The 27,931-nt window shown below is 57.8% G+C and overlaps 1 protein-coding gene across 2 annotated transcripts; it reads left to right on the forward strand.

Annotated features, from left to right (window-relative positions):
• The first annotated feature begins 8,732 nt into the window (after window positions 1–8,732).
• LOC141079420 (fibulin-7-like) lies at window positions 8,733–24,489 on the forward strand. 2 transcript variants are annotated; one of them, XM_073565330.1, is made up of 8 exons: window positions 8,733–8,903; window positions 9,029–9,130; window positions 17,983–18,133; window positions 18,207–18,377; window positions 22,325–22,450; window positions 23,580–23,717; window positions 23,786–23,924; window positions 24,014–24,489. In XM_073565330.1, exons 2-8 carry the CDS (start codon window positions 9,053–9,055, stop codon window positions 24,372–24,374), a joined length of 1,164 nt encoding a protein of 387 aa, XP_073421431.1. In that variant the 5' UTR covers window positions 8,733–8,903; window positions 9,029–9,052; the 3' UTR covers window positions 24,375–24,489. The 2 variants fall into 2 exon arrangements, with proteins under 2 accessions (XP_073421431.1, XP_073421432.1); XM_073565331.1 differs by lacking the exon at window positions 8,733–8,903 and having other exon boundaries at window positions 8,951–9,130.
• The last annotated feature ends 3,442 nt before the right edge of the window (window positions 24,490–27,931 follow it).

Genomic DNA, 27,931 nt, shown 5'->3' on the forward strand with positions numbered 1-27,931 from the left:
GGGTAACCTGGGGGTGTGTGACGGCCGGAGGGCAGCGCGCAACTGCGGGGGTCAGAGAGGGGTCTGTGACATCCAGAGGGGGGAGCAAGTCATCGACGCCAGAGGGCGCTGTGCACCCAGCAAGGGACAGAGGCTGAGGTACAGGGGACAGAGGCTGAGGTACACGGGACAGAGGCTGAGGTACACGGGACAGAGGCTGAGATACACGGGACAGAGGCTGAGATACAGGGGACAGAGGCTGAGGTACAGGGGACAGAGGCTGAGGTACACGGGACAGAGGCTGAGGTACAGGGGACAGAGGCTGAGGTACAGGGGACAGAGGCTGAGGTACAGGGGACAGAGGCTGAGGTACAGGGGACAGAGGCTGAGATACACGGGACAGAGGCTGAGGTACACGGGACAGAGGCTGAGATACACGGGACAGAGGCTGAGGTACACGGGACAGAGGCTGAGATACAGGGGACAGAGGCTGAGATACAGGGGACAGAGGCTGAGGTACACGGGACAGAGGCTGAGGTACAGGGGACAGAGGCTGAGGTACACGGGACAGAGGCTGAGGTACACGGGACAGAGGCTGAGGTACACGGGACAGAGGCTGAGGTACACGGGACAGAGGCTGAGATACACGGGACAGAGGCTGAGATACAGGGGACAGAGGCTGAGGTACAGGGGACAGAGGCTGAGGTACAGGGGACAGAGGCTGAGGTACAGGGGACAGAGGCTGAGGTACAGGGGACAGAGGCTGAGATACACGGGACAGAGGCTGAGGTACACGGGACAGAGGCTGAGATACACGGGACAGAGGCTGAGGTACACGGGACAGAGGCTGAGATACAGGGGACAGAGGCTGAGATACAGGGGACAGAGGCTGAGGTACAGGGGACAGAGGCTGAGGTACAGGGGACAGAGGCTGAGGTACAGGGGACAGAGGCTGAGGTACACGGGACAGAGGCTGAGATACACGGGACAGAGGCTGAGGTACAGGGGACAGAGGCTGAGATACACGGGACAGAGGCTGAGGTACACGGGACAGAGGCTGAGATACACGGGACAGAGGCTGAGGTACACGGGACAGAGGCTGAGATACAGGGGACAGAGGCTGAGATACAGGGGACAGAGGCTGAGATACAGGGGACAGAGGCTGAGGTACACGGGACAGAGGCTGAGGTACACGGGACAGAGGCTGAGATACAGGGGACAGAGGCTGAGATACAGGGGACAGAGGCTGAGGTACAGGGGACAGAGGCTGAGATACAGGGGACAGAGGCTGAGGTACAGGGGACAGAGGCTGAGGTACAGGGGACAGAGGCTGAGATACACGGGACAGAGGCTGAGGTACAGGGGACAGAGGCTGAGGTACACGGGACAGAGGCTGAGGTACAGGGGACAGAGGCTGAGATACACGGGACAGAGGCTGAGGTACAGGGGACAGAGGCTGAGGTACAGGGGACAGAGGCTGAGGTACACGGGACAGAGGCTGAGGAACAGGGGACACAGGCTGAGATACACGGGACAGAGGCTGAGGTACAGGGGACAGAGGCTGAGGTACAGGGGACAGAGGCTGAGGTACACGGGACAGAGGCTGAGATACACGGGACAGAGGCTGAGGTACACGGGACAGAGGCTGAGGTACACGGGACAGAGGCTGAGATACACGGGACAGAGGCTGAGATACACGGGACAGAGGCTGAGATACACGGGACAGAGGCTGAGGTACACGGGACAGAGGCTGAGGTACACGGGACAGAGGCTGAGATACAGGGGACAGAGGCTGAGATACAGGGGACAGAGGCTGAGATACAGGGGACAGAGGCTGAGGTACACGGAACAGAGGCTGAGGTACACGGGACAGAGGCTGAGATACAGGGGACAGAGGCTGAGGTACAGGGGACAGAGGTTGAGATACAGGGGACAGAGGCTGAGATACAGGGGACAGAGGCTGAGATACAGGGGACAGAGGCTGAGGTACACGGGACAGAGGCTGAGGTACACGGGACAGAGGCTGAGATACACGGGACAGAGGCTGAGATACACGGGACAGAGGCTGAGGTACACGGGACAGAGGCTGAGGTACACGGGACAGAGGCTGAGATACAGGGGACAGAGGCTGAGATACAGGGGACAGAGGCTGAGATACAGGGGACAGAGGCTGAGGTACACGGAACAGAGGCTGAGGTACACGGGACAGAGGCTGAGATACAGGGGACAGAGGCTGAGGTACAGGGGACAGAGGTTGAGATACAGGGGACAGAGGCTGAGATACAGGGGACAGAGGCTGAGGTACACGGGACAGAGGCTGAGATACATGGGATAGAGGTACACAGGACAGAGGCTGAGGTACAGGGGACAGGCTGAGGTACACGAGACAGGCTGAGGTACAGGGGACAGAGGCTGAGGTACAGGGGACAGAGGCTGAGATACACGGGACAGAGGCTGAGGTACACGGGACAGAGGCTGAGGTACACGGGACAGAGGCTGAGCTACAGGGGACAGAGGCTGAGGTACAGGGGACAGAGGCTGAGCTACACGGGACAGAGGCTGAGGTACAGGGGACAGAGGCTGAGGTACAGGGGACAGAGGCTGAGGTACAGGGGACAGAGGCTGAGGTACAGGGGACAGAGGCTGAGATACACGGGACAGAGGCTGAGGTACAGGGGACAGAGGCTGAGGTACAGGGGACAGAGGCTGAGGTACAGGGGACAGAGGCTGAGGTACAGGGGACAGAGGCTGAGATACACGGGACAGAGGCTGAGATACACGGGACAGAGGCTGAGATACACGGGACAGAGGCTGAGGTACACGGGACAGAGGCTGAGATACACGGGATAGAGGTACACAGGACAGAGGCTGAGGTACAGGGGACAGGCTGAGGTACACGAGACAGGCTGAGGTACACGGGACAGAGGCTGAGGTACACGGGACAGAGGCTGAGGTACACGGGACAGAGGCTGAGGTACACGGGACAGAGGCTGAGGTACACGGGACAGAGGCTGAGGTACACGGGACAGAGGCTGAGATACATGGGATAGAGGTACACAGGACAGAGGCTGAGGTACAGGGGACAGGCTGAGGTACACGAGACAGGCTGAGGTACAGGGGACAGAGGCTGAGGTACAGGGGACAGAGGCTGAGGTACACGGGGCAGAGGCTGAGATACATGGGATAGAGGTACACAGGACAGAGGCTGAGGTACAGGGGACAGAGGCTGAGGTACAGGGGACAGAGGCTGAGGTACAGGGGACAGAGGCTGAGGTACAGGGGACAGAGGCTGAGGTACAGAGGACAGAGGCTGAGATACACGGGACAGGCTGAGGTACACGGGACAGAGGCTGAGGTACACGGGACAGAGGCTGAGATACATGGGATAGAGGTACACAGGACAGAGGCTGAGGTACACGGGACAGAGGCTGAGGTACACGGGACAGAGGCTGAGGTACACGGGACAGAGGCTGAGATACACGGGACAGAGGCTGAGATACACGGGACAGAGGCTGAGATACACGGGACAGAGGCTGAGATACATGGGATAGAGGTACACAGGACAGAGGCTGAGGTACAGGGGACAGGCTGAGGTACACGAGACAGGCTGAGGTACAGGGGACAGAGGCTGAGGTACAGGGGACAGAGGCTGAGGTACAGGGGACAGAGGCTGAGGTACAGGGGACAGAGGCTGAGATACACGGGACAGAGACTGAGATCCATGGGATAGAGGTACAGGGGACAGAGGCTGAGGTACAGGGGACAGAGGCTGAGATACACGGGACAGAGGCTGAGATACACGGGACAGAGGCTGAGATACACGGGACAGAGGCTGAGATACATGGGATAGAGGTACAGGGGACAGAGGCTGAGGTACAGGGGACAGAGGCTGAGATACAGGGGACAGAGGTACACAGGACAGAGGCTGAGGTACAGGGGACAGAGGCTGAGGTACACGGGATAGAGGCTGAGAAGATACACGGCTCAGCACTACCCGGGACAGGCTGAGATAAACAGGATAGGATTAGATACACGGCTCAGCAGTCAGTATCACACAGGAGAGGATTGGATACACGGCTCAGCAGTCAGTATCACACAGGAGAGGATTAGATACACGGCTCAGCAGTCAGTATCACACAGGAGAGGATTAGATACACGGCTCAGCAGTCAGTATCACACAGGATAGGATTAGATACACGGCTCAGCAGTCAGTATCACACAGGAGAGGATTAGATACACGGCTCAGCAGTCAGTATCACACAGGATAGGATTAGATACACAGCTCAGCAGTCAGCACCACACAGGAGAGGATTAGATACACGGCTCAGCAGTCAGTATCACACAGGAGAGGATTAGATACACGGCTCAGCAGTCAGTATCACACAGGAGAGGATTAGATACACGGCTGAGCAGTCAGTATCACACAGGAGGATTAGATACACGGCTCAGCAGTCAGTATCACACAGGAGAGGATTAGATACACGGCTCAGCAGTCAGTATCACACAGGAGAGGATTAGATACACGGCTCAGCAGTCAGTATCACACAGGAAAGGATTAGATACACGGCTCAGCAGTCAGTATCACACAGGAGAGGATTAGATACACGGCTCAGCAGTCAGTATTACACAGGAGAGGATTAGATACACAGCTCAGCAGACAGTATCACACAGGAGAGGATTAGATACACGGGACAGAGGCTGAGGTACAGGGGACAGAGGCTGAGATACAGGGAACAGAGGCTGAGATACACGTGATAGAGGCTGAGAAGATACACGGGACAGAGGCTGAGGTACAGGGGACAGAGGCTGAGGTACAGGGGACAGAGGCTGAGGTACAGGGGACAGAGGCTGAGGTACAGGGACAGAGGCTGAGATACAGGGGACAGAGGCTGAGGTACACGGGACGGGCTGAGAAGATACACGGGATAGAGGCTGAGAAGATACACGGGATAGAGGCTGAGGTACAGGGGAGAGGCTGAGGTACAGGGGACAGAGGCTGAGGTACAGGGGACAGAGGCTGAGGTACAGGGGACAGAGGCTGAGGTACAGGGGACAGAGGCTGAGGTACAGGGACAGAGGCTGAGATACAGGGGACAGAGGCTGAGATACAGGGGACAGAGGCTGAGGTACACGGGACGGGCTGAGAAGATACACGGGATAGAGGCTGAGAAGATACACGGGATAGGCTGAGGTACAGGGGACAGAGGCTGAGGTACAGGGGACAGAGGCTGAGGTACAGGGGACAGAGGCTGAGGTACAGGGGACAGAGGCTGAGGTACAGGGGACAGAGGCTGAGATACAGGGGACAGGGTGAGGTACAGGGGACAGAGGCTGAGGTACACGGGACGGGTTGAGAAGATACACGGGATAGAGGCTGAGATACAGGGGACAGAGGCTGAGATACAGGGGACAGAGGCTGAGATACACGGGACAGAGGCTGAGGTACAGGGAACAGAGGCTGAGATACAGGGTGAGGTACACGGGACGGGCTGAGAAGATACAGGGGATAGAGGCTGAGATACACGAGACAGGCTGAGGTACACGGAACTGGCTGAGATACAGGACAGGATTAGATACACAGCTCAGCAGTCAGTATCACACATGAGAGGATTAGATACACAGCTCAGCAGACAGTATCACACAGGAGAGGATTAGATACACGGCTCAGCAGTCAGTATCACACAGGAGAGGATTAGATACACGGCTCAGCAGTCAGTATCACACAGGATAGGATTAGATACACGGCTCAGCAGTCAGTATCACACAGGATAGGATTAGATACACGGCTCAGCAGTCAGTATCACACAGGAGAGGATTAGATACACGGCTCAGCAGTCAGTATCACACAGGATAGGATCAGATACACGGCTCAGCAGTAAGTATCACACAGGATAGGATTAGATACACAGCTCAGCAGTCAGTATCACACAGGAGAGGATTAGATACATGGCTCAGCAGTCAGTACCACACAGGAGAGGATTAGATACACGGCTCAGCAGTCAGTATCACACAGGATAGGATCAGATACACGGCTCAGCAGTATCACACAGGAGAGGATTAGATACACGGCTTAGCAGTCAGTATCACACAGGATAGGATTAGATACACAGCTCAGCAGTCAGTATCACACAGGAGAGGATTAGATACACGGCTCAGCAGTCAGTATCACACAGGATAGGATCAGATACACGGCTCAGCAGTATCACACAGGAGAGGATTAGATACACGGCTTAGCAGTCAGTATCACACAGGAGAGGATTAGATACACGGCTCAGCAGTCCGTATCACACAGGATAGGATCAGATACACGGCTCAGCAGTAAGTATCACACAGGAGAGGATTAGATACACGGCTTAGCAGTCAGTATCACACAGGATAGGATTAGATACACGGCTCAGCAGTCCGTATCACACAGGAGAGGATTAGATACACGGCTCAGCAGACAGTATCACACAGGAGAGGATTAGATACACGGCTCAGCAGACAGTATCACACAGGAGAGGATTAGATACATGGCTCAGCAGTCCGTATCACACAGGAGAGGATTAGATACACGGCTCAGCAGACAGTATCACACAGGAGAAGATTAGATACACGGCTCAGCAGTCAGTATCACACAGGAGAGGATTAGATACACGGCTCAGCAGTCAGTATCACACAGGAGAGGATTAGATACAGACAGATCTCGGGTTTGTTGGACATTTTCTGTTTTTCTCAGTAATTTTCCGCGTTAGTGAATCGGATCTTTATGATCGGGGTCCGGACACTGCGGGATTTGTGTCGGCTGCAGCTTGGGGTCCGGACGGCAGAGTTGGGTTATTTGTGGGATATCAGAATTTGTAGTCTGTGTGGCCCCGTATACAGCTGTATCCATCGCCAGCGCAGCGTGACTGAGGAGCGATGCTCTGCAGATGGACTGATGACTGACACTGTGCAGGCTGGAAGCAGTGATCGTCTGCAGTATATGTGATGCTCTGCAGGCAGGTCCGGACTGGCCATCTGGTAATTCTGGCAAATGCCGGACGGGCCTGTCTGGTCGTGGGCCGCCTTGTCTGCTTCGTTGTTCTCATGACAGCCATACTGCTAAGAGTTGTGATGGAGCAATAAGTCGCTGACGCCGTCTCTTACCCCAGCAGGTATCATTAGAAATATTGGTCTTGTAGTAAATCTTGCTTTCCTCCATCCAGGGTAACATTAGTGATATCTCCCATCTGGGTCATGTGGGATTTCAGATGCCAGGACTGAATCTCAGCCCCAGTCCATACCTGTCTTCAGGTGATGTGCGACGAGGCACGGTGCTCTGCGGGCGATGGGGCAGGGTGCTCTGCGGGCGACGGGGCAGGGTGCTCTGCGGGCCACGGGGCAGGGTGCTCTGCGGGCCAAGGGGCAGGGTGCTCTCTGGGCGACGGGGCAGGGTGCTCTGTGGGCCAAGGGGCAGGGTGCTCTGCGGGCCAAGGGGCAGGGTGCTCTGCGGGCCAAGGGGCAGGGTGCTCTGCGGGCCAAGGGGCAGGGTGCTCTCTGGGCGACGGGGCAGGGTGCTCTCTGGGCGACGGGGCAGGGTGCTCTCTGGGTGACGGGGCAGGGTGCTCTCTGGGCGACGGGGCAGGGTGCTTGCTGGGCGACGGGGCAGGGTGCTCTCTGGGCGACGGGGCAGGGTGCTCTCTGGGCGACGGGGCAGGGTGCTCTGCGGGCGATGGGGCAGGGTGCTCTGTGGGCCACGGTGCTCTGCGGGCCAAGGGGCAGGGTGCTCTCCGGGCGACGGGGCAGGGTGCTCTGCGGGCCAAGGGGCAGGGTGCTCTGCGGGCGACGGGGCAGGGTGCTCTGTATTGATGGGGCAGGGTGCTCTGTATTGATGGGGCAGGGTGCTCTGTATTGATGGGGCAGGGTGCTCTGTATTGATGGGGCAGGGTGCTCTGCGGGCCACCGGGCAGGGTGCTCTGTATTGATGGGGCAGGGTGCTCTGTATTGATGGGGCAGGGTGCTCTGTATTGACGGGGCAGGGTGCTCTGTATTGACGGGGCAGGGTGCTCTGTATTGACGGGGCAGGGTGCTCTGTATTGACGGGGCAGGGTGCTCTGTATTGACGGGGCAGGGTGCTCTGTATTGATGGGGCAGGGTGCTCTGTATTGATGGGGCAGGGTGCTCTGTATTGATGGGGCAGGGTGCTCTGTATTGATGGGGCAGGGTGCTCTGTATTGATGGGGCAGGGTGCTCTGCGGGCCACCGGGCAGGGTGCTCTGTATTGATGGGGCAGGGTGCTCTGTATTGATGGGGCAGGGTGCTCTGTATTGACGGGGCAGGGTGCTCTGTATTGACGGGGCAGGGTGCTCTGTATTGACGGGGCAGGGTGCTCTGTATTGACGGGGCAGGGTGCTCTGTATTGACGGGGCAGGGTGCTCTGTATTGACGGGGCAGGGTGCTCTGTATTGACGGGGCAGGGTGCTCTGTATTGACGGGGCAGGGTGCTCTGTATTGACGGGGCAGGGTGCTCTGTATTGAAGGGGCAGGGTGCTCTGTATTGACGGGGCAGGGTGCTCTGTATTGATGGGGCAGGGTGCTCTGTATTGATGGGGCAGGGTGCTCTGTATTGATGGGGCAGGGTGCTCTGTATTGATGGGGCAGGGTGCTCTGTATTGATGGGGCAGGGTGCTCTGTATTGACGGGGCAGGGTGCTCTGTATTGACGGGGCAGGGTGCTCTGTATTGATGGGGCAGGGTGCTCTGTATTGACGGGGCAGGGTGCTCTGCAGCAGAGCTGTGTTTTGCATGTGTTGCAATGCTCTGCAGATATAGCTCTAACAGTCAGGTCTTGTTGCCACCGCTGTTTACTGTGCTGGAGGAACCGCCTGCGGCTGCCAGGAATGTGGAGGTGATGAGTCCGCAGCGCCCACCGTCACCGTCACATCTCCGCGGAGACCCCGGACGGTGAGTGACCGCTGACACCCACAGTACAGGGAGCAGCGGGACCCCTATATCTGCTGCTCCATCTCAGACAGAAGGGATCAGAATCTTCTAGTAACTGAGATTACAACTCTCATCGTGTTCTGCAGGACGTCTGTAGCGACACTGACACCATGCTGCCGACCGTCCTCCTCCTCAGCGTCTCCCTCCACCTGCTCGGTGACAGCGCGGCGCAGGCGACTGCTCCACAGGTAAGAGACCAGCACCGAGAGCTGACACACAGTGTATCACTACTCCCATCATCCCTGACCCCAGAGCTCACAATCTAATCTCCTATCACACAGTGTATCACTACTCCCATCATCCCTGACCCCAGAGCTCACAATCTAATCTCCTATAACACAGTGTATCACTACTCCCATCATCCCCGACCCCAGAGCTCACAATCTAATCTCCTATCACACAGTGTATCACTACTCCCATCATCCCTGACCCCAGAGCTCACAATCTAATCTCCTATAACACAGTGTATCACTACTCCCATCATCCCTGACCCCGGAGCTCACAATCTAATCTCCTATCACACAGTGTATCACTACTCCCATCATCCCTGACCCCAGAGCTCACAATCTAATCTCCTATCACACAGTGTATCACTACTCCCATCATCCCTGACCCCGGAGCTCACAATCTAATCTCCTATCACAGTGTATCACTACTCCCATCATCCCTGACCCCAGAGCTCACAATCTAATCTCCTATCACACAGTGTATCACTACTCCCATCATCCCTGACCCCAGAGCTCACAATCTAATCTCCTATAACACAGTGTATCACTACTCCCATCATCCCTGACCCCAGAGCTCACAATCTAATCTCCTATCACACAGTGTATCACTACTCCCATCATCCCTGACCCCGGAGCTCACAATCTAATCTCCTATCACACAGTGTATCACTACTCCCATCATCCCTGACCCCAGAGCTCACAATCTAATCTCCTATCACACAGTGTATCACTACTCCCATCATCCCCGACCCCGGAGCTCACAATCTAATCTCCTATCACACAGTGTATCACTACTCCCATCATCCCTGACCCCAGAGCTCACAATCTAATCTCCTATCACACAGTGTATCACTACTCCCATCATCCCTGACCCCGGAGCTCACAATCTAATCTCCTATCACACAGTGTATCACTACTCCCATCATCCCCGACCCCGGAGCTCACAATCTAATCTCCTATCACACAGTGTATCACTACTCTCATCATCCCTGACCCCAGAGCTCACAATCTAATCTCCTATCACACAGTGTATCACTACTCCCATCATCCCCGACCCCAGAGCTCACAATCTAATCTCCTATCACACAGTGTATCACTACTCCCATCATCCCTGACCCCAGAGCTCACAATCTAATCTCCTATCACACAGTGTATCACTACTCCCATCATCCCTGACCCCAGAGCTCACAATCTAATCTCCTATCACACAGTGTATCACTACTCCCATCATCCCCGACCCCGGAGCTCACAATCTAATCTCCTATCACACAGTGTATCACTACTCTCATCATCCCTGACCCCAGAGCTCACAATCTAATCTCCTATCACACAGTGTATCACTACTCCCATCATCCCCGACCCCAGAGCTCACAATCTAATCTCCTATCACACAGTGTATCACTACTCCCATCATCCCTGACCCCGGAGCTCACAATCTAATCTCCTATCACACAGTGTATCACTACTCCCATCATCCCTGACCCCGGAGCTCACAATCTAATCTCCTATCACACAGTGTATCACTACTCCCATCATCCCTGACCCCAGAGCTCACAATCTAATCTCCTATCACACAGTGTATCACTGCTCCCATCATCCCTGACCCCAGAGCTCACAATCTAATCTCCTATCACACAGTGTATCACTACTCTCATCATCCCTGACCCCAGAGCTCACAATCTAATCTCCTATCACACAGTGTATCACTACTCCCATCATCCCCGACCCCAGAGCTCACAATCTAATCTCCTATCACACAGTGTATCACTACTCCCATCATCCCTGACCCCGGAGCTCACAATCTAATCTCCTATCACACAGTGTATCACTACTCCCATCATCCCTGACCCCACAGCTCACAATCTAATCTCCTATCACACAGTGTATCACTGCTCCCATCATCCCTGACCCCAGAGCTCACAATCTAATCTCCTATCACACAGTGTATCACTACTCTCATCATCCCTGACCCCAGAGCTCACAATCTAATCTCCTATCACACAGTGTATCACTACTCCCATCATCCCCGACCCCAGAGCTCACAATCTAATCTCCTATCACACAGTGTATCACTACTCCCATCATCCCTGACCCCGGAGCTCACAATCTAATCTCCTATCACACAGTGTATCACTACTCCCATCATCCCTGACCCCAGAGCTCACAATCTAATCTCCTATCACACAGTGTATCACTACTCCCATCATCCCTGACCCCAGAGCTCACAATCTAATCTCCTATCACACAGTGTATCACTACTCCCATCATCCCTGACCCCAGAGCTCACAATCTAATCTCCTATCACACAGTGTATCACTACTCCCATCATCCCTGACCCCAGAGCTCACAATCTAATCTCCTATCACACAGTGTATCACTGCTCCCATCATCCCCGACCCCAGAGCTCACAATCTAATCTCCTATCACACAGTGTATCACTACTCCCATCATCCCCGACCCCGGAGCTCACAATCTAATCTCCTATCACACAGTGTATCACTACTCCCATCATCCCTGACCCCGGAGCTCACAATCTAATCTCCTATCACACAGTGTATCACTACTCCCATCATCCCTGACCCCAGAGCTCACAATCTAATCTCCTATCACACAGTGTATCACTACTCCCATCATCCCTGACCCCAGAGCTCACAATCTAATCTCCTATCACACAGTGTATCACTACTCCCATCATCCCCGACCCCAGAGCTCACAATCTAATCTCCTATCACACAGTGTATCACTACTCCCATCATCCCCGACCCCGGAGCTCACAATCTAATCTCCTATCACACAGTGTATCACTACTCCCATCATCCCCGACCCCGGAGCTCACAATCTAATCTCCTATCACACAGTGTATCACTACTCCCATCATCCCCGACCCCGGAGCTCACAATCTAATCTCCTATCACACCGTGTATCACTACTCCCATCATCCCTGACCCCAGAGCTCACAATCTAATCTCCTATCACACAGTGTATCACTACTCCCATCATCCCCGACCCCGGAGCTCACAATCTAATCTCCTATCACACAGTGTATCACTACTCCCATCATCCCCGACCCCGGAGCTCACAATCTAATCTCCTATCACACCGTGTATCACTACTCCCATCATCCCTGACCCCAGAGCTCACAATCTAATCTCCTATCACACAGTGTATCACTACTCCCATCATCCCTGACCCCAGAGCTCACAATCTAATCTCCCATCACACAGTGTATCACTACTCCCATCATCCCCGACCCCAGAGCTCACAATCTAATCTCCTATCACACAGTGTATCACTACTCCCATCATCCCCGACCCCAGAGCTCACAATCTAATCTCCTATCACACAGTGTATCACTACTCCCATCATCCCCGACCCCGGAGCTCACAATCTAATCTCCTATCACACAGTGTATCACTACTCCCATCATCCCTGACCCCAGAGCTCACAATCTAATCTCCTATCACACAGTGTATCACTACTCCCATCATCCCCGACCCCAGAGCTCACAATCTAATCTCCTATCACACAGTGTATCACTACTCCCATCATCCCTGACCCCAGAGCTCACAATCTAATCTCCTATCACACAGTGTATCACTACTCCCATCATCCCTGACCCCAGAGCTCACAATCTAATCTCCTATCACACAGTGTATCACTACTCCCATCATCCCCGACCCCAGAGCTCACAATCTAATCTCCTATCACACAGTGTATCACTACTCCCATCATCCCTGACCCCAGAGCTCACAATCTAATCTCCTATCACACAGTGTATCACTACTCCCATCATCCCCGACCCCAGAGCTCACAATCTAATCTCCTATCACACAGTGTATCACTACTCCCATCATCCCTGACCCCAGAGCTCACAATCTAATCTCCCATCACACAGTGTATCACTACTCCCATCATCCCTGACCCCAGAGCTCACAATCTAATCTCCTATCACACAGTGTATCACTGCTCCCATCATCCCTGACCCCAGAGCTCACAATCTAATCTCCTATCACACAGTATATCACTACTCCCATCATCCCTGACCCGAGCTCACAATCTAATCTCCTATCACACAGTGTATCACTACTCCCATCATCCCCGACCCCAGAGCTCACAATCTAATCTCCTATCACACAGTGTATCACTACTCCCATCATCCCCGACCCCAGAGCTCACAATCTAATCTCCCATCACACAGTGTATCACTACTCCCATCATCCCTGACCCCAGAGCTCACAATCTAATCTCCCATCACACAGTGTATCACTACTCCCATCATCCCTGACCCCAGAGCTCACAATCTAATCTCCTATCACACAGTGTATCACTACTCCCATCATCCCTGACCCCGGAGCTCACAATCTAATCTCCTATCACACAGTGTATCACTACTCCCATCATCCCCGACCCCAGAGCTCACAATCTAATCTCCTATCACACAGTGTATCACTACTCCCATCATCCCCGACCCCGGAGCTCACAATCTAATCTCCTATCACACAGTGTATCACTACTCCCATCATCCCTGACCCCAGAGCTCACAATCTAATCTCCTATCACACCGTGTATCACTACTCCCATCATCCCTGACCCCAGAGCTCACAATCTAATCTCCTATCACACAGTGTATCACTACTCCCATCATCCCTGACCCCGGAGCTCACAATCTAATCTCCTATCACACAGTGTATCACTACTCCCATCATCCCCGACCCCAGAGCTCACAATCTAATCTCCTATCACACAGTGTATCACTACTCCCATCATCCCTGACCCCGGAGCTCACAATCTAATCTCCCATCACACAGTGTATCACTACTCCCATCATCCCCGACCCCAGAGCTCACAATCTATCACACAGTGTATCACTACTCTCATCATCCTTGACCCCAGAGCTCACAATCTAATCTCCTATCACACAGTGTATCACTACTCCCATCATCCCTGACCCCGGAGCTCACACTCTAATCTCCTATCACACAGTGTATCACTACTCCCATCATCCCTGACCCCGGAGCTCACAATCTAATCTCCTATCACACAGTGTATCACTACTCCCATCATCCCCGACCCCAGAGCTCACAATCTAATCTCCTATCACACAGTGTATCACTACTCCCATCATCCCTGACCCCGGAGCTCACAATCTAATCTCCTATCACACAGTGTATCACTACTCCCATCATCCCCGACCCCAGAGCTCACAATCTAATCTCCTATCACACAGTGTATCACTACTCCCATCATCCCTGACCCCGGAGCTCACAATCTAATCTCCCATCACACAGTGTATCACTACTCCCATCATCCCCGACCCCAGAGCTCACAATCTATCACACAGTGTATCACTACTCTCATCATCCTTGACCCCAGAGCTCACAATCTAATCTCCTATCACACAGTGTATCACTACTCCCATCATCCCTGACCCGAGCTCACAATCTAATCTCCTATCACACAGTGTATCACTACTCCCATCATCCCTGACCCGAGCTCACAATCTAATCTCCTATCACACAGTGTATCACTACTCCCATCATCCCTGACCCGAGCTCACAATCTAATCTCCCATCACACAGTGTATCACTACTCCCATCATCCCTGACCCCAGAGCTCACAATCTAATCTCCCATCACACAGTGTATCACTACTCCCATCATCCCTGACCCGAGCTCACAATCTAATCTCCTATCACACAGTGTATCACTACTCCCATCATCCCTGACCCGAGCTCACAATCTAATCTCCCATCACACAGTGTATCACTACTCCCATCATCCCTGACCCCAGAGCTCACAATCTAATCTCCCATCACACAGTGTATCACTACTCCCATCATCCCTGACCCCAGAGCTCACAATCTAATCTCCTATCACACAGTATATCACTACTCCCATCATCCCTGACCCCAGAGCTCACAATCTAATCTCCCATCACACAGTGTATCACTACTCCCATCATCCCTGACCCCAGAGCTCACAATCTAATCTCCTATCACACAGTGTATCACTACTCCCATCATCCCTGACCCGAGCTCACAATCTAATCTCCCATCACACAGTGTATCACTACTCCCATCATCCCTGACCCCAGAGCTCACAATCTAATCTCCCATCACACAGTGTATCACTACTCCCATCATCCCCGAACCCAGATCTCACAATCTAATCTCCTATCACACAGTGTATCACTACTCCCATCATCCCTGACCCCAGAGCTCACAATCTAATCTCCTATCACACAGTGTATCACTACTCCCATCATCCCTGACCCCAGAGCTCACAATCTAATCTCCCATCACACAGTGTATCACTACTCCCATCATCCCTGACCCCGGAGCTCACAATCTAATCTCCTATCACACAGTGTATCACTACTCCCATCATCCCTGACCCCGGAGCTCACAATCTAATCTCCTATCACACAGTGTATCACTACTTCCATCATCCCTGACCCGAGCTCACAATCTAATCTCCTATCACACAGTGTATCACTACTCCCATCATCCCTGACCCCAGAGCTCACAATCTAATCTCCCATCACACAGTGTATCACTACTCCCATCATCCCTGACCCCAGAGCTCACAATCTAATCTCCTATCACACAGTGTATCACTACTCCCATCATCCCCGAACCCAGATCTCACAATCTAATCTCCTATCACACAGTGTATCACTACTCCCATCATCCCTGACCCCAGAGCTCACAATCTAATCTCCTATCACACAGTGTATCACTACTCCCATCATCCCTGACCCCGGAGCTCACAATCTAATCTCCTATCACACAGTGTATCACTACTCCCATCATCCCTGACCCCAGAGCTCACAATCTAATCTCCCATCACACAGTGTAGCACTACTCCCATCATCTCTGACCCCAGAGCTCACAATCTAATCTCCTATCACACAGTGTATCACTACTCCCATCATCCCTGACCCCGGAGCTCACAATCTAATCTCCTATCACAGTGTATCACTACTCCCATCATCCCTGACCCCAGAGCTCACAATCTAATCTCCTATCACACAGTGTATCACTACTCCCATCATCCCTGACCCCAGAGCTCACAATCTAATCTCCTATAACACAGTGTATCACTACTCCCATCATCCCTGACCCCGGAGCTCACAATCTAATCTATCACACAGTGTATCACTACTCCCATCATCCCTGACCCCAGAGCTCACAATCTAATCTCCTATCACACAGTGTATCACTACTCCCATCATCCCCGACCCCGGAGCTCACAATCTAATCTCCTATCACACAGTGTATCACTACTCCCATCATCCCTGACCCCAGAGCTCACAATCTAATCTCCCATCACACAGTGTATCACTACTCCCATCATCTCTGACCCCAGAGCTCACAATCTAATCTCCTATCACACAGTGTATCACTACTCCCATCATCCCTGACCCCGGAGCTCACAATCTAATCTCCTATCACAGTGTATCACTACTCCCATCATCCCTGACCCCAGAGCTCACAATCTAATCTCCTATCACACAGTGTATCACTACTCCCATCATCCCTGACCCCAGAGCTCACAATCTAATCTCCTATAACACAGTGTATCACTACTCCCATCATCCCTGACCCCGGAGCTCACAATCTAATCTATCACACAGTGTATCACTACTCCCATCATCCCTGACCCCGGAGCTCACAATCTAATCTCCTATCACACAGTGTATCACTACTCCCATCATCCCCGACCCCGGAGCTCACAATCTAATCTCCTATCACACAGTGTATCACTACTCCCATCATCCCCGACCCCGGAGCTCACAATCTAATCTCCTATCACACAGTGTATCACTACTCCCATCATCCCCGACCCCGGAGCTCACAATCTAATCTCCTATCACACAGTGTATCACTACTCTCATCATCCCTGACCCCGGAGCTCACAATCTAATCTCCTATCACACAGTGTATCACTACTCCCATCATCCCCGACCCCAGAGCTCACAATCTAATCTCCTATCACACAGTGTATCACTACTCCCATCATCCCTGACCCCGGAGCTCACAATCTAATCTCCTATCACACAGTGTATCACTACTCCCATCATCCCCGACCCCGGAGCTCACAATCTAATCTCCTATCACACAGTGTATCACTACTCCCATCATCCCTGACCCCGGAGCTCACAATCTAATCTCCTATCACACAGTGTATCACTACTCCCATCATCCCCGACCCCGGAGCTCACAATCTAATCTCCTATCACACAGTGTATCACTACTCTCATCATCCCTGACCCCGGAGCTCACAATCTAATCTCCTATCACACAGTGTATCACTACTCCCATCATCCCCGACCCCAGAGCTCACAATCTAATCTCCTATCACACAGTGTATCACTACTCCCATCATCCCTGACCCCGGAGCTCACAATCTAATCTCCTATCACACAGTGTATCACTACTCCCATCATCCCTGACCCCAGAGCTCACAATCTAATCTCCTATCACACAGTGTATCACTACTCCCATCATCCCCGACCCCAGAGCTCACAATCTAATCTCCTATCACACAGTGTATCACTACTCCCATCATCCCCGACCCCGGAGCTCACAATCTAATCTCCTATCACACAGTGTATCACTACTCCCATCATCCCTGACCCCAGAGCTCACAATCTAATCTATCACACAGTGTATCACTACTCCCATCATCCTCCGTTGTACAGACTGTGTGGAGAGCGGGGTGAGACCCTCTGCTCGCAGGGTGACGTTGGGGGGCATGATGTGGGGTCTCTGTAGATCGGGGGCATTCAGCGTCAGTTCTCTGTACCCTCAGGTCTGCCCCGAGCAGCGGGAGGCTCTCCGCGTCCTGCACCAGGTCCAGAAGCTGCTCACGGACCACGAGGCCTCCTACCTGCGGGGGGTGCGGACACTCAGCAGAAGATTGAACCAGCTGAGGGGGCAGCTGCAGAGACGGGAGGATACAGGTAGGTGCTGCCCCCATCCCGCCATTTACCTGCCTGCTGACTGTCTCCTGACTGAGGTTTCCTCCCACCGCAGACTCCTGTCCGCAGCTGAAACCGCCGCGGCACGGTCGGATCCTGGGCAGAAACCTGAAGCCGGGGCACGAGCTGCACGTCCTGTGTGACCCCGGCTTCCAGCTGAGCGGCTCCGAGTCCAGGACCTGCACGGAGAACCAGACCTGGAGCGGACAGCCGGCCGTCTGCAGCGGTACCAGCGGCCAGGGCGGCGGGTGGCAGAGGGTCGGGGACCCGGAGGATCGGGCGTGGAGCCTCCACATAAGAAACAGGGCAGTGCCGGCATCTGACCCCAACACATCAGCTCACGGACCCCCATGTAACCAGCAACGCAAAGTGCCCCCCGGACTCCTGGCATCTCGAGATCGGTCATCAGTCATACGGCTGAGTAACATCACAGAGCCACTCGAGGCCAGGACTCTGCGCTGTGAGAAGGGGTCTGGCTGACTGAGAGGGGGCTGGAAACCACGCCTCCCTCCTTTATAGCACCAATGTCAGCCAGGCCCCCTCCCCGCATCTAGCACCAATATCAGCCAGGCCCCCTCCCCGCATCTAGCGCGAATGTCAGCCAGGCCCCCTCCCCGCATCTAGCACCAATGTCAGCCAGGTCCCCTCCCAGCATCTAGCGTGAATGTCAGCCAGGCCCCCTCCGCACCTAGCACCAATGTCAGCCAGGCCCCCTCCCCGCATCTAGCACCAATGTCAGCCAGGTCCCCTCCCCGCATCTAGCGTGAATGTCAGCCAGGCCCCCTCCGCACCTAGCACCAATGTCAGCCAGGCCCCCTTCCCGCATCTAGCACCAATGTCAGCCAGGCTCCTCTCCGCACCTAGCACCAATGTCAGCCAGGCCCCCTCCGCATCTAGCACCAATGTCAGCCAGGCCCCCTCCGCATCTAGCACCAATGTCAGCCAGGCCCCTCTCCGCACCTAGCACCAACATCAGCCAGGCTCTTCTCCGCATCTAGCACCAATGTCAGCCAGGCCCCCTCCTGTATAGCACCAATGTCAGCCAGGCCCCCTCCGCATCTAGCACCAATGTCAGCCAGGCCCCCTCCCCGCATCTAGCACCAATGTCAGCCAGGTCCCCTCCCCGCATCTAGCACCAATGTCAGCCAGGCTCCCTCCACACCTAGCACCAATGTCAGCCAGGCCCCCTCCACACCTAGCACCAATGTCAGCCAGGCCCCCTCCACACCTAGCACCAATGTCAGCCAGGCCCCTCTCTGCATCTAGCACCAATGTCAGCCAGGCCCCCCCCCTGCATCTAGCACCAATGTCAGCCAGGCCCCACCCCTGCATCTAGCACCAATGTCAGCCAGGGCCCCTCTGCATCTAGCACCAATGTCAGCCAGGCCCCTCTCCACATCTAGCACCAATGTCAGCCAGGCCCCCTCCTGTATAGCACCAATGTCAGCCAGGCCACTTCCGCATCTAGCACCAATGTCAGCCAGGCCCCCTCCTGTATAGCACCAATGTCAGCCAGGCCTCCTCCTGTATAGCACCAATGTCAGCCAGGCCCCCTCCGCATCTAGCACCAATGTCAGCCAGGCCCCCTCCTGTATAGCAACAATGTCAGCCAGGCCCCCTCCGCATCTAGCACCAATGTCAGCCAGGCCCCCTCCTGTATAGCAACAATGTCAGCCAGGCCCCCTCCGCATCTAGCACCAACATCAGCCAGGCCCTTCTCCGCATCTAGCACCAATGTCAGCCAGGCCCCCTCCTGTATAGCACCAATGTCAGCCAGGCCCTCTCCGCACCTAGCACCAATGTTAGCCAGGCCCTCTCCGCACCTAGCACCAATGTCAGCCAGGCCCCCTCCCCGCATCTAGCACCAATGTCAGCCAGGCCCCCTCCCCGCATCTAGCACCAATGTCAGCCAGGCCCCCTCCCCGCATCTAGCACCAATGTCAGCCAGGCCCCCTCCCCGCATCTAGCACCAATGTCAGCCAGGCCCCCTCCCCGCATCTAGCACCAATGTCAGCCAGGCCCCCTCCCCGCATCTAGCACCAATGTCAGCCAGGCCCCCTCCCCGCATCTAGCACCAATGTCAGCCAGGCCCCCTCCCCGCACCTAGCACCAATGTCAGCCAGGCCCCCTCCCCGCACCTAGCACCAATGTCAGCCAGAACCCCTCCCCGCACCTAGCACCAATGTCAGCCAGGCCCCCTCCCCGCACCTAGCACCAATGTCAGCCAGGCCCCCTCCCCGCACCTAGCACCAATGTCAGCTAGGCCCCCTCCCCGCACCTAGCACCAATGTCAGCCAGGCCCCCTCCTCACCTAGCACCAATGTCAGCCAGGCCCCTCTCTGCATCTAGCACCAATGTCAGCCAGGTCCCCCCCCCCGCATCTAGCACCAATGTCAGCCAGGCCCCCCCCTTCGCATCTAGCACCAATGTCAGCCAGGCCCCCCCCTTCGCATCTAGCACCAATGTCAGCCAGGCCCCCCCCCTTCGCATCTAGCACCAATGTCAGCCAGGCCCCTCTCCACATCTAGCACCAATGTCAGCCAGGCCCCCTCCTGTGTAGCACCAATGTCAGCCAGGCCACTTCCGCATCTAGCACCAATGTCAGCCAGGCCCCCTCCTCACATCGCACCAATGTCAGCCAGGCCCCCTCCGCATCTAGCACCAATGTCAGCCAGGCCCCCTCCTGTATAGCACCAATGTCAGCCAGGCCCCCTCCGCATCTAGCACCAATGTCAGCCAGGCCCCCTCCTCACATCGCACCAATGTCAGCCAGGCCCCCTCCGCATCTAGCACCAATGTCAGCCAGGCCCCCTCCTGTATAGCAACAATGTCAGCCAGGCCCCCTCCGCATCCAGCCCCTGTTAACCATGCCCCCTCTGCACATCGCACCAATGTCAGCCAGGCCCCCCCTGCACATCACACCAATATCAGCCAGGCCCCCTCCCCGCATCTAGCACCAATGTCAGCCAGGCCCCTCTCTGCACCTAGCACCAATGTCAACCAGGCCCCCTCCGCATCTAGCACCAATGTCAACCAGGCCCCCTCCGCATCTAGCACCAATGTCAACCAGGCCCCCTCCGCATCTAGCACCAATGTCAGCCAGGCCCCCTCCCCGCATCTAGCACCAATGTCAGCCAGGCCCCCTCCCCGCATCTAGCACCAATGTCAGCCAGGCCCCTTTCCGCACCTAGCACCAATGTCAACCAGGCCCCCTCCGCATCTAGCAACAATGTCAACCAGGCCCCCTCCGCACCTAGCACCAATGTCAGCCAGGTCCCCTCTGCACCTAGCACCAGTGTCAGCCAGGCCCCCTCCCCGCACCTAGCACCAATGTCAGCCAGGCCCCCTCCCCGCACCTAGCACCAGTGTCAGCCAGGCCCCCTCCGCACCTAGCACCAATGTCAGCCAGGCCCCCTCCTGTATAGCACCAATGTCAGCCAGGCCCCCTCCCCGCATCTAGCACCAATGTCAGCCAGGCCCCTCCCCGCATCTAGCACCAATGTCAGCCAGGCCCCTTTCCGCACCTAGCACCAATGTCAACCAGGCCCCCTCCACACCTAGCACCAATGTCAGCCAGGTCCCCTCCGCACCTAGCACCAGTGTCAGCCAGGCCCCCTCCCCGCACCTAGCACCAATGTCAGCCAGGCCCCCTCCGCACCTAGCACCAATGTCAGCCAGGCCCCCTCCTGTATAGCACCAATGTCAGCCAGGCCACCTCCCCGCATCTAGCACCAATGTCAGCCAGGCCCCCTCCGCATCTAGCACCAATGTCAGTCAGGCCCCCTCCCCGCATCTAGCACCAATGTCAGCCAGGCCCCTTCCCCGCATCTAGCACCAACATCAGCCAGGCCCCTCTCCGCATCTAGCACCGATGTTAGCCAGGCCCCTTACACGGCTGTGGAGGGGGCAGGATGAGGCTGTGATGGGGACTGGCTGTGGAAGGGACTGTCTGTGGAGGGGGCTGGGCCGTGATGTCTTCAGCAGCGAGGGGTCGATGAGGGTTCCGGTCACTGTAGATCCCAAGTATCAATATGATTTGCTGCCATGTTCATCCACGCTGCCCGGCGCAGTTGTGGGACCCCGTGCTCCACATTGGCCCCCGGGGGGCTACAGATGGAAGTGGTCAGTGGGTGGAGGGTCCGGGATGCTTTCACGTGTTTTCTCTGTTCACAGAGCTGCCGTCTCCGACCAACACATCGTCCTCAGGACTGCGTCCGGCCCGATGCTCCACTGCGCAGGGAGTGCAGCACTGCGCCTGTGACCCCGGATACGTCATCCAGACTGGGGGTCTCTGTCAGGGTAACTGCTCCGCCCCGGACCCCACTCCGTGTATTCCAGTCCAAGTGTGACCCCGTAGATGAAGTGACGGATGTTACTCGCCATTGGCGAACTGTGCAGTCTGCAGCGCCACGTGCCCGGCTCCGCCCCAGCGCCACGTGCCCGGCTCCGCCCCAGCGCCACGTGCCCGGCTCCGCCCCAGCGTCACATCACACACTGGCTCCGCCCCAGCGCCACGTGCCCGGCTCCGCCCCAGCTTAACATCACACACTGGCTCCGCCCCAGCGCCACGTGCCCGGCTCCGCCCCAGCGTCACATCACACACTGGCTCCGCCCCAGCGCTACGTGCCCGGCTCCGCCCCAGCGCCACGTGCCCGGCTCCGCCCCAGCGCCACGTGCCCGGCTCCGCCCCAGCGCCACGTGCCCAGCTCCGCCCCAGCGTCACATCACACACTGGCTCCGCCCCAGCGCCATGTGCCCGGCTCCGCCCCAGCGTCACATCACACACTGGCTCCGCCCCAGCGCCACGTGCCCGGCTCCGCCCCAGCGCCACGTGCCCGGCTCCGCCCCAGCGTCACATCACACACTGGCTCCGCCCCAGCGCCACGTGCCCGGCTCCGCCCCAGCGTCACATCACACACTGGCTCCGCCCCAGCGCCACGTGCCCGGCTCCGCCCCAGCGTCACATCACACACTGGCTCCGCCCCAGCGCCACGTGCCCGGCTCCGCCCCAGCGCCCCGTGCTTGGCTCCGCCCCGCGCCACGTGCTTGGCTCCGCCTCAGTGCCACGTGCTTGGCTCCGCCCCGCGCCACGTGCTTGGCTCCGCCTCAGCGCCACGTGCTTGGCTCTGCCTCAGCGCCACGTGCTTGGCTCCGCCCCCGCGCCACGTGCTTGGCTCCGCCCCAGCGCCCCGTGCTTGGCTCCGCCCCCGCGCCACGTGCTTGGCTCTGCCTCAGCGCCACGTGCCCGGCTCCGCCCCAGCGCCACATCACACTGGCTCCGCTCTCACCGATGTTCTCACACTGTCCACATCCAGAGGCTGAATGCGCACCCTGCCCGTCCCACAGCTGCAGGGCTGTCACAATGTATCGGTGCATTGTACCAGTGCTGCGGTGTCTCCTCCCCTCATTCTGCGTCTTCTCCCCCCAGACATCGATGAATGTGGTTTGTACCAAGGAAAGGCCGGCTCTAAGCTCTGCGTGCACCAATGTGTGAACACGCCGGGGGCGTACCAGTGTGTGTGTCCGCGGGGGTACCTCCTCGAGTCACAGCCCAACACTTGTAAAGGTATGGTGGACACGCTGCAGCTCAGAGGTGGTCGGCGCACAGCTCCTCACTCCGTGCTCCTTCTCCAGATGTAGATGAATGTGTCTCCCAGGAGGCGGCCTGTCCTGCAGGAGCACAATGCGTTAATCTCTATGGCGGCTTCACCTGCGTGCGGCCGGAGTGTCCCAAGCCCAAAATCAACGCCAGCTACGTCAAGGTCTCCAGCCAGTGAGTATGAGCGGAGGTGATGGCATCGCACCTCTGGGGGGCGCACGTTTCCTGCTGTGGCCCCTGAATCCCCTCCTGTCTCTCTGCAGCCAGTGTGAGCGGACCCCCTGCCCGGTGGGAAGCAGCGGCTGCCTGGACGCCCCCCACTCCGTCTCCTTCCACTACATCCCTCTACAGTCCCAGCTGCCGGTGCCCCGCGTGCTGTTCACCATGACGGCCCCCCGCTCCCAGGCGGACAGCCAGCTCTTCACCCTGACCAGAGGCAAAGGGCCCCGTGGCCTGGAAGTCCGACAAGCCGGCCGGCACCGCGGGGAGCTGCTCCTCACCAGGCCCGTGAGCGGCCCGGCCGAGATCCAGGTGGACGTGGAGATGGCAGAGACGTCCGCACAGGGGCCGCCGGGCCGACACGTCTTCACCGTCACGCTATTCGTCTCGCAGTATACCTTCTAGGGAGCCGGTACCTTGGGGGTTAATCCGCCCAGCTTCTGCCCCGAAGGGTTAATCAGGGCTCCACCGCTCCTCACCGAATTCATGGGTCTGGTGAATAAACAAGCTTCATCCGGCACGTCTGGTCTGAGGATGAGAGGGAGGGGGGGGCACGGCCATCACGGCGGGGTAACACAAGGACGGGGGGCCGCGGACAAAGGGTGACTTGTGGAGGTCCGGGAATAACACGCAGGTGAGGAGGCCTCCACCCACACACCTACACCGAGGCGGGTGACCAGCGCCCCCCACACACCTACACAGGGTGACCAGCACCCCCCCCACACACCTACACAGGGTGACCAGCACCCCCCCACACACCTACACAGGGTGACCAGCGCCCCCCCCCACACCGGGTGACCAGCGCCCCCCCACACACCTACACAGGGTGACCAGCGCCCCCCCACACACCTACACAGGGTGACCAGCACCCCCCCACACACCTACAAAGGGTGACCAGCACCCCCCCCCCACACCTACACAGGGTGACCAGCGCCCCCCCACACACCTACACAGGGTGACCAGCGCCCCCCCACACACCTACAAAGGGTGACCAGCACCCCCCCCCCCCACACCTACACAGGGTGACCAGCGCCCCCCCCCACACCTACACAGGGTGACCAGCGCCCCCCCCCACACGTACACAGGGTGACCAGCGCCCCCCCCCACACGTACACAGGGTGACCAGCGCCCCCCCCCACACCTACACAGGGTGACCAGCGCCCCCCCACACACCTACACAGGGTGACCAGCGCCCCCCCACACACCTACACAGGGTGACCAGCGCCCCCCCACACACCTACACAGGGTGACCAGCGCCCCCCCCCCCACACCTACACAGGGTGACCAGCGCCCCCCCACACACCTACACAGGGTGACCAGCGCCCCCCCCCACACCTACACAGGGTGACCAGCACCCCCCCACACAGGGTGACCAGCACCCCCCCCCCCCCACCTACACAGGGTGACCAGCACCCCCCCCACACCTACACAGGGTGACCAGCACCCCCCCCACACCTACACAGGGTGACCAGCACCCCCCCCCCACACCTACACAGGGTGACCAGCGCCCCCCACACACCTACACAGGGTGACCAGCACCCCCCCCCACACCTACACAGGGTGACCAGCACCCCCCCACACAGGGTGACCAGCGCCCCCCCCCACACCTACACAGGGTGACCAGCACCCCCCCACACACCTACACAGGGTGACCAGCACCCCCCCACACAGGGTGACCAGCACCCCCCCCCCACACCTACACAGGGTGACCAGCACCCCCCCACACAGGGTGACCAGCACCCCCCCCACACACCTACACAGGGTGACCAGCGCCCCCCCACACACCTACACAGGGTGACCAGCACCCCCCCACACACCTACACAGGGTGACCAGCACCCCCCCACACAGGGTGACCAGCACCCCCCCACACACCTACACAGGGTGACCAGTGCCCCCCCCCACACCTACACAGGGTGACCAGCACCCCCCCACACAGGGTGACCAGCACCCCCCCCACACACCTACACAGGGTGACCAGCGCCCCCCCACACACCTACACAGGGTGACCAGCACCCCCCCCCACACCTACACAGGGTGACCAGCACCCCCCCACACACCTACACAGGGTGACCAGCACCCCCCCCCCACACCTACACAGGGTGACCAGCACCCCCCCCACACAGGGTGACCAGCACCCCCCCCCACACCTACACAGGGTGACCAGCACCCCCCCACACAGGGTGACCAGCACCCCCCCCCACACCTACACAGGGTGACCAGCACCCCCCCCACACACCTACACAGGGTGACCAGCACCCCCCACACAGGGTGACCAGCACCCCCCCCCACACCTACACAGGGTGACCAGCACCCCCCACACAGGGTGACCAGCACCCCCCCCCCACACCGGGTGACCAGCACCCCCCCCCCACACCTACACAGGGTGACCAGCACCCCCCCCCACACCTACACAGGGTGACCAGCACCCCCCCCCATACCTACACAGGGTGACCAGCACCCCCCACACAGGGTGACCAGCACCCCCCCCCCACACCGGGTGACCAGCACCCCCCCCCACACCTACACAGGGTGACCAGCACCCCCCACACAGGGTGACCAGCACCCCCCCCCACACCTACACAGGGTGACCAGCACCCCCCACACAGGGTGACCAGCACCCCCCCCCCACACCGGGTGACCAGCACCCCCCCCCCACACCTACACAGGGTGACCAGCACCCCCCCCCACACCTACACAGGGTGACCAGCACCCCCCACACACCTACACAGGGTGACCAGCACCCCCCCACACAGGGTGACCAGCACCCCCCCCCACACCTACACAGGGTGACCAGCACCCCCCACACAGGGTGACCAGCACCCCCCCCCACACCTACACAGGGTGACCAGCACCCCCCACACAGGGTGACCAGCACCCCCCCCCCACACCGGGGTGACCAGCACCCCCCCCCCACACCTACACAGGATGACCAGCACCCCCCCCCACACCTACACAGGGTGACCAGCACCCCCCACACAGGGTGACCAGCACCCCCCCCCATACCTACACAGGGTGACCAGCACCCCCCACACAGGGTAACCAGCACCCCCCCCCCACACCGGGTGACCAGCACCCCCCCCACACCTACACAGGGTGACCAGCACCCCCCCCCCCACACAGGGTGACCAGCACCCCCCCCCACACCTACACAGGGTGACCAGCACCCCCCCCCCCATACCTACACAGGGTGACCAGCACCCCCCCCACACAGGGTGACCAGCACCCCCCCCCCACACCTACACAGGGGTGACCAGCGCCCCCCCACACACCTACACAGGGTGACCAGCACCCCCCCACACACCTACACAGGGTGACCAGCGCCCCCCCACACACCTACACAGGGTGACCAGCGCCCCCCCACACACCTACACAGGGTGACCAGCACCCCCCCCACACCTACACAGGGTGACCAGCGCCCCCCCACACACCTACACAGGGTGACCAGCGCCCCCCACACACCTACACAGGGTGACCAGCGCCCCCCCACACACCTACACAGGGTGACCAGCGCCCCCCACACACCTACACAGGGTGACCAGCACCCCCCACACAGGGTGACCAGCACCCCCCCCCATACCTACACAGGGTGACCAGCACCCCCCACACAGGGTGACCAGCACCCCCCCCCCACACCGGGTGACCAGCACCCCCCCCCACACCTACACAGGGTGACCAGCACCCCCCCCCACACAGGGTGACCAGCACCCCCCCCCACACCTACACAGGGTGACCAGCACCCCCCCCCCATACCTACACAGGGTGACCAGCACCCCCCACACAGGGTGACCAGCACCCCCCCCCCACACCGGGTGACCAGCACCCCCCCCACACCTACACAGGGGTGACCAGCACCCCCCCCACACCTACACAGGGTGACCAGCGCCCCCCCACACACCTACACAGGGTGACCAGCACCCCCCCCACACACCTACACAGGGTGACCAGCACCCCCCCCACACAC

The sequence above is a fragment of the Dendrobates tinctorius genome, unplaced genomic scaffold, assembly GCF_039654945.1.
Source record: "Dendrobates tinctorius isolate UK_male_01 unplaced genomic scaffold, ASM3965494v1 ptg000663l, whole genome shotgun sequence".
NCBI classification, from domain to species: Eukaryota; Metazoa; Chordata; class Amphibia; order Anura; family Dendrobatidae; genus Dendrobates; species Dendrobates tinctorius.